Raw genomic sequence first — 15,668 nt, 5'->3', positions numbered from 1 at the left:
AGCAGGGTGTGTGTGTGTGTGTGTGTGTGTGTGTGTGTGTGTGTGTGTGTGTGTGTGTGTGTGTGTGTGTGTGTGTGTGTGTGTGTGTGTGTGTGTGTGTGTGTGTGTGTGTGTGTGTGTGTGTGTGTGGTCTAGAAAGGTGAAGTGGGCAGACTTGAAATCCGTCCCATTAAGGTTGGGTAAGGGCTGGGTTAGGCTTGACACTAGAGGCCCAGTACCAGTGAATCTGGGACAGGGATCAATACTGCTTCCCCAGCTGACCTCAGCAGGCCCACACCACACACCTGTTTCTAATTGCTCCCTGCCAGAGGATATTAGGATCCTTCCACCCCCCAGAAAGTCCCTTTTCCCATTCTACAGACCTAACCGCACACGGGTATCCACTCTCTGTGATTAATGACATCAAGATGTAGTCCCTCTGATGGGTTTGTGTGTGTGTGTGTGTGTGTGTGTGTGTGTGTGTGTGTGTGTGTGTGTGTGTGTGTGTGTGTGTGTGTGTGTGTGTGTGTGTGTGTGTGTGTGTGTGTGTGTGTGTGTGTGTGTGTGTGTGTGTGTGTCTTTTCTGTCCACTTACATATCTCTTCAAGATACTTCATTAGGCATTTCTTTCTCTCGGATATTAGGTTCAGTATTTACTCGATACCTGCAGTCCTTTATAAAGCCGTAGCAGTCAGCTACATGGATTGTTGCCTTTGCTTTGAAGGGCGAGGTTGCTGCGAGGTCGAGGGACTGGCCTGATTGGGTGACCCGTGCAGGTCGCCCCCCACAGAGGGAAATTGAAAACTGCAGGGTGCTCTAATCACGGTTGAACGCATGTGGATGACGTCGGTTTTTGAGAGTTACATGAACGTTTGTTTGATGTCAGAGTTAACCTTAGTGTAATGTTAATGTGAACTGAAGGGCCTCCTCACAGTTAAACAAGCCTCCCATAAGAAAACGTTCCAGGAGAGCCTATCTTACACTATTAGTGCTGTTTGACAGGAATGAACAATTACTGACAGGCGAGGCGAGGTGTCATGACGTTACTTCAGAGATAGGATCAAACAACTCTTCCTGTCTGAAACCCTGCTGTTTTTGTTGGATGGAAACACGTCATATGAACACTGATAGAGTCCTATCAACACATTTGTCCTTTGTAAATGTTTTGGCGTGGTAGACTTAAGAGCAGTGAAAACTCAAGGCGGCTACAGTTGATATGATTGGAGAGAGATCTTCCTAAGTTTTTAAGTGGTAATAAAACTGAGAGATACTGACCTTACTTTGTCCGTGGTACTGCCCATACTGGTAGGAGGCCACAGGGTCCACGCTGTAGGCAGGAGCGCTGTAGGAGGACGGGCAGTAGGACTGGGAGTTGGGCAGCGAGGGGAGACTGGGGATGTTGGGGACACTGGACAGGCCCTCCAGACCCTTGAGGTGCTCCAGACGCTGGGAGCAGCTGGCCCCCATGCCCCCGGGGGGCTCCAGGCCTCCTGTCAGGGGGGAGAGGGCGTAGTCACTCTGGGGCTGGTGGGGCACCCCGCCTGGGTTCAACAGACCCATCACCTGGAGAGAGGGAGGGAGAGTGTGATTGCCGTTACAGTGACGTTATTGACATTCCATTCAGATAGGTGGTTAAGTGATTTGTGAGAACAGGTGGTGTAGTCCTATCAGAGGCTTTGGCACAGCTTTGTGTTATGTATCATTCCAAACACCACGCCCAACCCCCATCCATAACACATAGTAGCACAGCCTAACTCAGACAGGAAGTTCCTCTCCACTGACATCAAAACACTCCCACCAGGCCTTCCCAGACAGGCAGGGATAGCACCACAGAGGAATAATCAACCAATTTGTCTCAGAAACTCTACTCCACTTATTTGGAAATTCCCTCCTGCCGCCGCTCCAAAAAGCATAGGATGAGATAAAGACTTATCACCAAAGATGTCCCAACACAGATAACATGGTAGACCTTTAGAAGCAGAGAGAAAAACCTCTGGACCACAGCAGACAAGCTGCAGACAGAGAAACAGGCTAGGCTTTGACCTGTTGTTGATTAGCCACCCGATAATTGAATTTGGGGGAATATTTCTTGGCGAGCGAAGGACGGAAAAGAGCCATAGGGTGTTGTTGTAAAGGAGGTTCAGACAGAACGAGCCGATAACAAACCCTCACTAACTTTAACTGGATGGATGAGAACAAGTTCAACAAAAGTGTCTAATAAACAGATAATTGCTGTGACTCAAGATCATCTCACTGAAAAGATATATCCCAACCCAACGTGACCACTTTAAACCTCCCTACCTCTAAATGCATCAAATCCCTCTAAACAAAGAACTCTAGCCTCTGTCGATGTCCTAATGAAAAGCAGGTACGCTGCACTTTGGGCTCTTCTGGCCCTATAAGTGACATATTATTCTACATCCACACACACAGATGGTCCCGCTTAAGTCATTTCCCAGGCAGGGGACAGAGGAGCCCATGTTGATTTTGAGAGGGGAGTTGTGTTTCTCGACCCAAATAACATTTTCCCCAAAAATGACCTGCGTTTTGGAATACTCTGTTTAAACAGAAGAAGTATATGGACGGTTGGTGCGGTAGACCTCTACAAAAAACTACAGCTTTCTAAAAACGCTATACCTCTCTCTCTCCCTCTTTCTCTTTCTCTCTCGTCTCTCCTTGTCTCTTTAGCGTGACGTGGCTCCTGGCTGGGCTTCATCGCTGTGTTCTGTGTTGGAACATTGCTGTGTCCAGCGGCCCCAAATCAGCGCGTCCAGGAAAAGCCGGACAGCAGAGGAGAGCCAGGGAAGAATGTCGGAATGGGGGAAGTCTGAGACATACAGGACATTCCTGCTCTCTCATACAATATACTGTATATTCAAATAAATGAGGACTTGACTTTCATACTGAGGAATGTGGAGACAAACATTGTAAGAATGCAATCATGAGAAGCCTCCCTGGAGGCTTAACGGTTTATGTGCAGTGTGTGTGTGTGTGTGTGTGTGTGTGTGTGTGTGTGTGTGTGTGTGTGTGTGTGTGTGTGTGTGTGTGTGTGTGTGTGTGTGTGTGTGTGTGTGTGTGTGTGTGTGTGTGTGTGTGTGTGTGTTTCCCTGATTGCCCAAGGTAGCTGCGTATGGACTGCGTAAGAGAGGAAAGTGTAGATAAACAAAGTCTCAACAGAGATTCAGGGAGGGGTAGTTTCCCATGCACCTTAAAATACACACTCTCAAACATACATTATGGTTGTCATACAGAAGCCCTGTCAGTGTAATCTTGACAAACACCCTTGCAGAAGTCGTGGTGTGTTCCTTACAAATGGAAAACATATGGGGGTCAGGCACCCCATTTATCAGAAAGAGAGAGAGATTGAGAGAGAGAGAGAGGGGGGGGATAAGGGGTGTTTGATTTGTAGAATTGTATGTTGTGCCAACATGCAGCAAAAGTTCTCTTGGATGCAAATAATAATGATCAATCCATCTTATTTCTAGTTTCTAAATAGAGTAGGCCTTGTTGATCTTCGATATACAGTCTTCATAACCATTTATATAAATGAAGACCCATCCAATTTAAGTCAATTCATAATTTAAACAACATTCCACACCCGTACCCAAAAAAATGGAGATAGCCTGCACCAATGATATATGTAACAAAACAGGAAGTAATCTACATAAATTACACACATAATTCAATTCATTAAATATTCGGTAGCAATCAATTTGGACACTGGAACCTTGATTGATTACTCTTCCAAAGTGCAAGGATATTATGGATGTGTTGATGGGCTAAAGCGTGGGACGAGTTAGAGGTGATGACGGTGAGGCTGGAAGCAAAAGTATATTTGCCCTACTGCAACAGAAAAACACAGAATATTGTCTGAAAATATTAGACTACCATACATGTTCTTTGATAGACGATATCTCCCCTCCTTATGACTTAGCCTATTCATTGTCCTTTAGATAAATTGAACACAGTTCAGTATTTTAACTGAACAAAATAAATGTCTTACAAACTACCAATAAGTATTTTAAACATTCATCAATAATATGAAACATTTCAAAATGTTTTCTTTCCCAACATGTGACCTGTGTAAATTACATTTTTCCATGTCAGCCTCTCCAGTCAGTCATCCTTCATGTCCATATTGTCAGTCACACTCTCTAAAGTGACCCTGAAGCACTGTGTGCGTGTGTGTGCGTGCGTGTGTGTGGGCGTGTGTGTAAACCCTGTGCTGTATTGTCTGAGCTGTCTGACTTTGAGCAGCTGAAATCTCATTTTCTGCCTGTTAGGACAGCCTTTAATGTTTAGGTAAAGGGACGATAAGCCTCATGCCTGTATAATTGGCCATAATTGTCTTTTCAGTTTTCATTTGTCTGATCTTCTCCTCATTCATTTGTCCTCCTCCGTGTCCTTCCTCTGTCCTTTTCAAGTCCTTGCACTCCACCTAACACCCACCACCACCTCACACCCACCTCCACCTCACACCCACCACCACCTCACACCCACCTCCACCTCACACCCACCTCCACCTCACACCCAACTCCAGCTCCACCTCACACCCACCTCCACCACCTCATACCCAACACCCACCAACCTCCACCTAACACCCACCTCCACCTCCACCTCATACCCAACACCCACCACACACCCATCTCCACCTCACACCCACCGCCACCACCTCACACCCACCTCACACCCACCACCACCTCACACCCACCACACACCCATCTCCACCTCACACCCACCGCCACCACCTCGCCACCACCTCACACCCAACTCCACCTCATACCCACCACCACGTCCACCTCACACCCACCTCCACCTCACACCCACCTCCACCTCATACCCACCGCCACCTCACACCCACCTCCACCTCCACCTCACACCCACCTCCACCTCCACCTCACACCCATCACCACCTCACACCTGAGGTGGGCTAAATGGTAGAGAATTTTTTATTTTTATTAACCTTTATTTAACTAGGCAAGTCAGTTTAGAACAAATTATTTTAAGAACAAATTCTTATTTACAATGACGGCCTACCGGGGAACAGTGGGTTAACTGCCTTGTTCAGGAGCAGAACGACAGATTTTTACCTTGTCAGCTCGGGGATTCGATCTTGCAACCTTTCGGTGACTGGCCCAACGCTCTAACCACTAGCCTACCTGCCGCTCCAGATGCCACTTTCAAGGAGCGGGACACTAATCCGGACGCTTATAAGAAATCCTGCTATGCCCTCAGACGAACCATCAAACAGGCAAAGCGTCAATACAGGACTAAGATTGAATCCTACAACACCAGCTCCGACACTCGTCGGATGTGGCAGGGCTTGCAAACTATTACTGACCACAAAGGGAAGCCCAGCCGCAAGCTGCCCAGTGACACAAGCCTACCAGACGAGCTAAACAACTTCTATGTGCGATTCGAGGCAAGCAACACTGAAGCATGCATGACAGCACCAGCTGTTCCGGATGACTGTGTGATCACGCTCGCCATAGCCGATGTGAGTGAGACCTTTTAAACAGGTCGACATTCAAAAGGCCGCAGGGCCAGATGGATTACCAGGATGTGTACTCTGAGCATGCGCTGACCAACTGGCAAGTGTCTTCACTGACATTTTCAGCCCGTCCCTGGCCGAGTCTGTAATACCTACATGTTTCAAGTAGACCACCATAGTCCCTGTGGCCAAGAACACCAAGGCAACCTGAAAGGCTGGTCATGGCTCATATCAACACCATCATCCCAGAAACCCAAGACCCATTCCAATGGACCCTCTGCAACTGGATCCTGGACTTCCTTACGGGCCATCCCCCAGGTGGTAAGGGTAGGCAACAACACATCTGCCACGCTGATCCTCAACACGGGGGGCCCTCAGGGGTGCGTGATTAGTCCCCTCCTGTACTCCCTGTTCACTCATGACTGCATGGCCAAGCACGACTCCAACACCATCATTAAGTTTGCCGACGACACAACGGTGGTAGGCCTGATCACCGACAACAATGAGACAGCCTATAGGGAGGAGGTCAGAGACCTGGCAGTGTGGTGCCAGGACAACAACCTCTCCCTCAACGTGATCAAGAAAAATTAGATTATTGTGGACTACAGGAAAAGGAGGGCCAAGCACGCCCCCATTCTCATCGACGGGGCTGTAGTGGAGCAGGTTGAGAGCTTCAAGTTCCTTGGTGTCACCAACAAACTATCATGGTCCAAACACACCAAGACGGTCATGAAGAGGGTATAACAATGCATATTCCTCCTCAGGAGACTGAAAAGATTTGGCATGGGTCCTCAGATCTTTAAAAAGTTATACAGCTGCACCATTGAGAGCATCCTGACTGGTTGCATCACCTCCTGCTATGGCAACTGCTCGGCCTCTGACTGCAAGCTTCCTGACATCCAGGAGCTCTATATCAGGCAGTGTCAGAGGAAGGCCCTAAAAGCTCTAGTCATAGACTGTTCTCTCTACTACGGCACTGCAAGCGATCTAGGTCCAAAAGGCTTCTTAACAGCTTCTACCCCCAAGCCATAAAACTGCTGAACAGCTAATCAAATGGCTACCCAGACTACTTGCATTGACCCCACCCCCTTTTTTTTTACTATGCTGCTACTCGTTGTTTATTATCTATGCATAGTCACTTTACCCCTACCTACATGTACATATTACCTCAATTACCTGGACTAACCTGTACCCCTGCATATTGACTCAGGAACCGGTACCCCCTGTACATAGCCTCGTTATTTTATTGTTGCTCTTTTAGTTTTTACTTCAGTTTATTTAGTAAATATTTTTCTTAACTCTTATTTTTCTTAAAAATGCATTGTTGGTTAAGAGCTTGAAAGTAAGCATTTCACGGTAAGGTCTACACCTGTTGTATTTGGCACATATGACAAGTTAAATTTGATTTGATTTGACCTCACACCCACCTCTCGACATAGATAAGAGTGTGAACTCTGTTCCTGTGTGTGTGTGTGTGTGTGTCTGTGTGTGTGTCTGTGTGTAGATTGGTAGCTCCGCTGGATTCACCTGGGAAGAGTGGCCATTGCCGTTGGCAGGGTTCTGGGAGTTGGGAGGGCCTCCTGACGTGACAAAGTTGTCAGAGTAGCCTGAGAAGCCGTGGCGTCCAGAGGCCAGGCAGTAGGCCGACCCCCCGTCCTGCACTCCCCCACCTGAGCTCTGGTGGTGGCCTGAGGATGGGGGCAGGGGCTGGGGCCGATGCAGGGTGCTGGCCTGCTCCGACACCGCTAAGGGAAGGACAAATAGAAAGGAAGAAAGTTCCATTTCGATATATTGTCTCTCAATTGACAGATTATTACATTGTAGCCCACTTGAAGCAGTCAATATTTAATAATACATGACTTTGCTAATCAAGCTCTAGGGTCTGAACCCTGAGAGCAATAGCTGTATATCTGAAACACACAGGATGTTTAGCCTGTGGCCTTGTTTATAGTGTCCCACCTTGTGATATGGATGTAGGGGGATACGGGCTGTCAGACAGCTGATAAGGTGAGAGACTGGACATGGCAGAGGGCGGGAAACCCCCAGGGATCAGGTGATTGAAGGCCATGAGTTGACTAGCTCCAGCCTGCTTCCTCCATCGGGCTCTTCTGTTACTGAACCACACCTGGGGAAAGAGGATATAAGACATGAGATCTTACATTGTCTTAAACATTCATTCCCTCATATAGTACCAGTCAAAAGTTTGGACACACCTACTCATTCAAGGGTCTTTCTTTATTTTTACTATTTTCTACATTGTAGAGTAATATTGAAGACATCAGATCTATGAAATAACACATATGGAATCATGTAGTAAAAAAGTGTTAAACAAATCAAAATGTATTTTATATTTGAGATTCTTCAAAGTAGCCACCATTTGCCTTGATGACAGCTTTGCACACTGTTGGCATTCTCTCAACCAGCTTCTTGAGGTAGCCACCTGGAATGCATTTCAATTAACTGGTGTGCCTTGTTAAAAGTTAATTTGTGGATTTTTTTTCGTGCTTAATGCGCTTGAGACAATCAGTTGTGTTGTGACAAGGTAGGTTTGGTAGGCAGGAGATAGCCCTATTAGGTAAAATACCAAGTCCATATTATCAAATCAAATCAAATGTATTTATATAGCCCTTCTTACATCAGCTGATATCTCAAAGTGCTGTACAGAAACCCAGCCTAAAACCCCAAACAGCAAGCAATGCAGGTATAGAAGCACGGTTCAACAGCTCAAATAAGCCAAGAGAAAGGACTTTAGGACATGGAGGTCAGTCAATCCGGGAACATTTCAAGAACTTTGAAAGTCTCTTCAAGTGCAGTTGCAAAAACCATCAAGCGCTATGATGAAACTGGCTCTCATGAGCACCGCCACAGAAATGGAAGACCCAGAGTTACCTCTGCTACAGAGGATACGTTTGTTGGAGTTACCAGCCTCAGAAATGGGCAATTAACTGCACCTCAGATTGCAGCCCAAATAAATGCTTCACAGAGTTCAAGTAACAGACACATCTCAACATCAACTGTTCAGAGGAGACTGTGTGAATCAGACCTTCATGGTCAAATTGCTGCAGCGAAACCACTGCTAAAGGACACCAATAAGAAGAAGAGACTTGCTTGGGCCAAGAAACATGCGCAATGGACATTAGACCGGTGGAAATCCATCCTTTGGTCTGATGAGTCCAAATTTGAGATTTTTGATTCCAACCTCTGTGTCTTTGTGAGACACAGAGTAGGGGAACGGATGATCTCCAAATGTGTGGTTCCCACCGTGAAGCATGGAGGAGGAGGTGTGATGGTGTCCGGGTGCTTTGCTGGTGACACTGTCTGTGATTTATTTAGAATTCAAGGCACACTTAACTAGCATGGCTACCACAGCATTCTGCAGCGATACGCCACCCCATCTAGGGATGAATGAGTAGGTGTGTCCACACTTTTGACTGGTACTGTATATGAATGGTTAATGACTGTTATTTGTGCATATGTATATATCTCTCTCTATGAGTCAATCTCTGTTTTTGTCTGACTGCGTTTTTTAAATAATCTGCTTTCTATGTATCGTGTGTGTGTGTGTGTGTGTGTGTGTGTGTGTGTGTGTGTGTGTGTGTGTGTGTGTGTGTGTGTGTGTGTGTGTGTGTGTGTGTGTGTGTGTGTGCTTGTGCATTCGCATTAGTGTGTGTGTGTACTGCCCTTAGCTATAGTTAGAAGTCACATATTGATCTCCCATTTGTGTGGACCACACTGTGACATCATCTCTTTGTGTGTGTGTGTGTGTGTGTGTGTGTGTGTGTGTGTGTGTGTGTGTGTGTGTGTGTGTGTGTGTGTGTGTGTGTGTGTGTGGGAGGGGGTCATGTGTTCCTCACCAGACCAGCCCATGTGACTCCTGGCTGCAGCCAACAAGGCCTTCGCTATCTCCACATCTCATGGCCAACCACCAGAACATCATTAAACATGGACTTGGCCATAGCAACACAACACTATTTTACATGGTTTCCTCCCCTATATATTCCGCTAACTATAAACTATCTCTGATGGTATTATTTAATTTCTGTTCCAAAGCCATAGAGTCACCCAAAATCCCAAATACTGTAGCTAATGAGAACAAGGGAATCATGTTTGAGGACTTCCTCAAAACTCATATCCATTCCAACTAGCTCTCACACTCTCACGTCAGAATTAGACGTTCATCCATGTTTCTCAAATGTCAAATTTCGAAGTTGTTGCAAACGTCAAATTTCTAAGTGTTTAAGGTTAAGTTTAAGCATTAAAGCCTAATTTTTAAGGTTAGGGTTAAGTTTAGGCATTAACTCCGAATGGTTAAGGTAAGGGTTAAGGTTTGAGATAGGCTTAAAACACACATCTCAAAAACAACTTTCTGTCGCTGGATTCGAACTTGCAGCCTTTGGAATCAGAGGCAGATGCTTACACTGATCCACCTCCCTGTCCTCAACACCCTAGCATAACCCAAACCTTCTTGAAGATAACATGGCTCACTGCTGCCCCTAGTGGCCGGTTTCCACGTCATCTCCTGACCTCCTCAGACATGGATGTATGTCGAATACTGACTTGTATCACGAGTGACCTGGCTGATCCATTCACAGGGACATAGCGGATAAATGAACCCATCCAAATGTCTAAATGAACATTCAACTGAACAGGCCTCCTTCTCCTCTGACCAGTATGGGGGGGATGTGGTTGGCTGCTGCTGCTGAGAGTCAGTGTGTGTGACTGGCGGGACTCATGCTGATTCCATATGTAATAGCCCCATGCTGGGCCCGATACAGCCTCCATATGGGAGCTGTTGTGGGGAATTTTCTGGGCCGTAGATCAGAGCAGGCCCTGCAGATTGGACCCCTGGGAACACAGGATGAAGGGGAAGGCCAGGAATGTGTGTGTGTGTATACTTGTGCATCCCTGTGTGTGACGTGAGACAAAGAATGTGTGTGTGTGATGTGTGTGTAGTGTACCTGTACTCTGGCCTCCGTGAGTTTGGCCCTCTGAGCCAGCTCTTCCCTGGTGTAGATGTCAGGGTAGTGTGTTCGTTCGAAGGCTCTCTCCAGCTCATCCAACTGTTCGGCCGTGAAGGTGGTTCTACTGCGGCGCTGCTTCCTCTTCAGAGGCAGGTCCGGTTCTGACTCCACGTCCGACCCCTCATCTGAGTGGCTCGCTGCTCCAACAGACAAGAGGTGCACAGTTAGGGCTTTCATGGTGTTAGTACAGTATCATTATCACAGGTAACAGTTACTGACGTTTTTTCTTCTTAATTGACTCGACTGGTTAAAGAAAAGTAAAAAAAATAATACTTCAAAGTCTTACAAAACATATCTTCAGTTTGTCATTCTCCTGACTACAGCAATCAAATAGAATTCAGGGAGACCAAAAGGGAAAGTCCTCAAGAAAAAGAGAAGTAGTAATGAAGTGAGAGTGAAGAACACAAGTGTAAATCCATCCATCCACTTGAAGTGTGAACTTGTTTACTTCCCCCTGCTATCTGTTTACATAAACCTCTTCAGAGGAGGGGCCACCAACACCCTCCCAATACCCCCCATTCCTCCCAATGTTCCCTCTTGTCTTGTGCACCAACAGACTTCCATTCAGAGGGGAATTCTGTGTGATTTTATAAATAATCCCACAGGACAAGGTTCCCGAGGCGCAGCGACAGTGGGATTGAGAGGACTAAGCGCCACACAAAGGCCTAATTTGGATCCAGGGATCATTCGTTTTTTAAGGGGGGAAAGGGGGGGTCAGTGATGGAAAGAGAGAGTGTAGGGGGAACCAGCATTGTCTACAGTTGCAGTCTTTCTGGAGCCCCAGTAGCAGTAGGGGATTGAGCGAGGGACAGGGCAGCAGCCCCCCCCCCCCCATATACCCCCCTCTACACCACTCTGCAGGTGCATGCTGGTCTTGTTTGCTCAGAGAGAAACGCCAGCCCTTTAAGAGCCAATTCAGCAGAAGAGGCAGTGAATTGGAGAGGCTCTCTAAAGCTGCAGCCCAGTAGTAACACAGTGGTAACCTAGGGCAGGGCCAAGCCAGCCAGACAGACAGACACAAGGCCAAGGAGACCCAGAGATCAGAGACTCTCCTCAGGCCAGGGTGACCACAGGCCATTGTGTGTCCACCGCCCAACTTTACTCTGCACCTCAGTGTCCCTGTCTATGTGCATATAAGCACGCACATAAGCACACATTTGTACTAGAGCTGGGTGATATGGACAAAAACACTTATTGCGATGAATTGTCTGAATTTATGCAATATTGATAAATAGAATGAAACGTTCATAACATGAATGTGCACCACAGTTTTTTTAAATTATCCTTTACATTTCAAGTGCAGCCGTTTTTTTTCCTCAAAATTAAATAACTTCTGGGTAACAATTAAGTAGCTTACTGTGATTGTTTTCAATTAAAATGATCAAAAAGAAACTATCTGTTATTGGCAGAGAGGTTTGGAACTCTCTTTTTTATTGGTCTATTAACTACTTTACCTCCTGGTGATGTCACCGGGCAGGCCAAAACTTCATCCTGTCAAAACAGGCTGAAATATCAGGCGGTCATTTCAAAACAGGCTGATTTTATATTGATATTTTACACAGGTGTATAAAATCGAGCACACAGCCATGCAATCTCCATAGACAAACATTGGCAATAGAATGGCCTTACTGAAGAGCTCAGTGACTTTCAACATGGCACCGTCATAGGATGCTACCTTTCCAACTAGTCAGTTCATCAAATTTCTGCCCTGCTAGGGCTGCTCCGGTCAACTGGAAGTGCTGTTATTGTGAAGTGGAAACGCAACAACGGCTCATCTGCGAAGTGGTAGACCGCACAAGCTCACAGAACGGGACCGCTGAGTGCTGAAGTGCGTAAAAATTGCCTGTCCTCGGTTGCAAAACTCACTACCGAGTTCCAAACTGCCTCTCGAAGCAACGTCAGCACAATAACTGTTCGTCGGGCGCTTTATGAAATGGGTTTCCATGGCCGAGCAGCCGCACACAAGTCTAAGATCACAATGCGCAATGCCAAGCGTCGGTTGGAGTGCTGTAAAGCTCACCACCATTGGACTCTGGAGCAGTGGAAACGCGTTCTCTGGAGTGATGAATCACGCTTCACCATCTGGTAGTCCGACGGACAAATCTGGGTTTGGTGGATACCTGCCCCGATGCATTGTGTCAACTGTAAAGTTTGGTAGAGGAGGAATAATGGTTTGGGGCTATTTTTTACACTTTTTTTCAGCATGACAACGCCCCCGTGCACAAAGCGAGGTCCATACAGAAATGATTTGTCAAGATTGGTGTGGAATAACTTGATTGGCCTGCACAGAGTTCTGATCTTTTGGTCATGTAGTGTATATAAAGCACAGAAAAATCTAGTTTTTGACTGCACTCTGCCTTTAAACTACTAGTTTGATGGTTGTACCATCAATTGTCCCATTAATAATCACACATATTATCAAACTTATTTCATTTCAAATTTCAAATTTCTCCAGTATAGGCTACTTATCATGATGAACGATATCAGCAAAATGCCTGCGATAAGTGATTGATATTGTCACGCTCTGACCTAGGAGACCTGTGTTTTCTCTGTTTAGTTAGGTCAGGGTGTGATAGGTGGGTGGGCATTCTATGTTTCGTTTTCTATGTTTTGGCCGGGTATGGTTTCCAATCAGAGGCAGCTGTCTATTGTTGTCTCTGATTGGAAGCCATACTTAGGCAGCCTGTTTTTCCCTTTGTTTGTGTGGGTAGTTGCTTTCTGTTTCGTTTGTAAACCTGACGGAACTGTTGGCTGTCATTTTGTTATTTTGTCTAGTGTTCGTTTCCATTAAAAATATATAACGATGAGCACTCTACACGCTGCGCCTTGGTCTCCTCTGTACGACGCCCGTAACAGATATAGTCGGTGTCGATCATTTTCGGTGTATCATCCCAGCTCTACTTTGTACAGACACGCACACGCGCACACACACACACACACACACACACACACACACACACACACACACACACACACACACACACACACACACACACACACACACACACACACACACACACACACACACACACACAGTCAGACATTGAAGTGGTCACTGAGTGGAAGTTTCAGCTGGATTGAGTCAGTGTGATAATATGAGACTTGACAGCTTTTGTATGTCTACTATTCAAGTTAAAGTAAGATCAGTTGTAATACTACTGTGTACTCTGTTCTGAAGCGTATGGGCTGGTTTCCTACCAGGCAGTAGGCCTTTAGCTACTTCAGAACAGAAGTTCATTGAGGCTGGCGAGCCGACTTTGTGTTACGCTTAATGAATTCTCTGGAGCGGAGGGGGAGTTTTTGTGCAACACTGTATTAGTCCCCATCAGAAGCAACAAGAAAATACAAGAAAATCCAAATAGCTTGAGGTTCCTCATGTGAAACTGATCCACTCCCCCCTCAACACTTTCCCTTCTCAACACCATTGACAGTGGGAGCCAACTTAGGATACATTAAGAGCAAATTGGTAAAGAAACATTAAACAAAGTGAGGAAGGGAGAGAGAGAAAGAAAGAGAAAGGGTAGGGGAGGGAGAGATGTTTCCTTTGGGTATTTGGGAAGATTATTCTATTTTGCACTTTATCAGAATGTTCTATTTCTGTTTACAGCGACTCACACAGGCCTCTCAGCTGCTCCCATCCACACTAAACAGAACCAAGATGTAAAATGGCTGCCGGTCGTGGTTAAGACCATTACAATGAATCAAGAAGGAAAACTGCAACTTTACTACCTCCAAGTGCCTAATGAGTCATTCACTCTGTGAGCTTCCAGTAGAACAAATATTTTAATTCCTGACTTCTAAACATCTTCAAGCCACATCACTAACCAAACAACAAATGCAAAGACTTATTATATAGAGAGACCAAGGGGTGGGTGGAGATTTTTTAGGTGGTGGTGGTAGTGGCTGGTGGGGTAGGAATTTGAGGTGTGGAGGAGTTGGAGTGGGGGGCATTATTCGAAACAGGATTGCTGGGGAAAAACAGAGAGGAGCCTTTGTAGCTTCAGCTCCTGGAGGCCCATAGGGAATGCTTAGTTTCCCAACAGTTACCAGAATGCAACAGCGTTCCAAAGAATTTCACAGGGATTTAGATTCTGGGAATGCCGAGTCGTTGGAAAAATCCTTAATTACTTTGGAATTACCTATCGGTTATGATCAGTCTGCTTTGGGGATCCTAGGGAACCTTGTCTTTCAACCAGTGTCATTATGGCCTCTTGGAGGTCTGCTGTCACGTCTTGATATACTTTCATGTGACAAAACTATTCAGGGACATTAATCTAGTTGAACTATAAAAAGATGAATGAAGTCACTGACCAACTTAGAACACTCCTTTCAGAGAGACTCTCTTTAACTAAACATCACCTAGACCTCGCTCCCTCTCTCCCTTTCTCACCCATCTCTTTCTCTCACATATTCTTTGTCTCCCTCTCCTCGTCCCCATCTCTCTCTCTCTCTCTGCCTACTCTGTCTCTCTCTTTCTCTTCCCCATATTTCTCTCTTTCTCTCTCTTTGTTGCTCTAAGGCTGAGGTCTTTGCTGGCGATTTGCACGCTCCATCTGTGGAATCCGTCATGGCTGCCTCGGCCCGCACAGAGGGGCCTGTCACCTGCCCCACGGGGGAGCGGGGGGCACAAAGAGGGCCAGAGAGGGGCGAGGGGGGGCACAGCTGGGGGGGGGGGGCTCCCCAAACCTTCCACTCCAGTCTGGGGGGGACCATGGGAGCACCTGAGGGGTAGAGGAAGGAGGAGGCCTTTGTTGTTCTCCTATTCAAATGTAGGCTACCACCACCAGCTTTCTATGACTGTGCATTTGTGTTGTTGATGTTGTTGATGTTGTTGTTGTTGTGTGTGTCAGTGTGTTTGTGAGAGAGAGAGAGAGAGATAGTGTGGGTCTTACACGAGAGAGAGAGAGAGAGAGAGAGAGAGAGAGAGAGAAAGAGAGAGAGAAAGAGTCGTGTCACCAAGTGGCGTGGCACACACAGTAGGGGGTTGAAGTGACAAAAGTCTACCTGGTGATAGGGCAGAAAGCACACCTTCCCTGCCACCCGCTAACTCCCACTACTCTCAGTACCCTGGCGCAGAGCAACCCACACACACAAACACACACACACAGGCGCCTAGGCTTCTGTAGACTGTGAAAATTGGGACTGACAGTGCATTACATAGACCATCCTTCTGCTTC

The 15,668-nt window shown here is 46.4% G+C and overlaps 1 protein-coding gene across 4 annotated transcripts in view; it reads right to left on the bottom strand.

Annotated features, from left to right (window-relative positions):
* LOC106581315 (paired box protein Pax-3) overlaps positions 1–15,668 on the bottom strand; it is a 35,608-nt gene that overhangs the window by 2,069 nt on the left and 17,871 nt on the right. For all 4 annotated transcript variants that reach the window (XM_014163289.2, XM_014163288.2, XM_014163287.2 and 1 more), the window contains exons 5-8: positions 10,429–10,628; positions 7,430–7,595; positions 6,998–7,215; positions 1,255–1,542 (exon numbers count right to left, since the gene is read on the bottom strand). In XM_014163289.2, the coding sequence (XP_014018764.1) occupies positions 1,255–1,542; positions 6,998–7,215; positions 7,430–7,595; positions 10,429–10,628 (872 nt within the window). The remainder of the gene's footprint in view (positions 1–1,254; positions 1,543–6,997; positions 7,216–7,429; positions 7,596–10,428; positions 10,629–15,668) is intronic.

Source organism: Salmo salar, chromosome ssa20 (genome assembly GCF_905237065.1).
Source record: "Salmo salar chromosome ssa20, Ssal_v3.1, whole genome shotgun sequence".
Lineage (NCBI taxonomy): Eukaryota > Metazoa > Chordata > Actinopteri > Salmoniformes > Salmonidae > Salmo > Salmo salar.
Note: the sequence above shows the minus strand (reverse complement) of the source record. Positions and strands in the feature narration are given on the sequence as shown.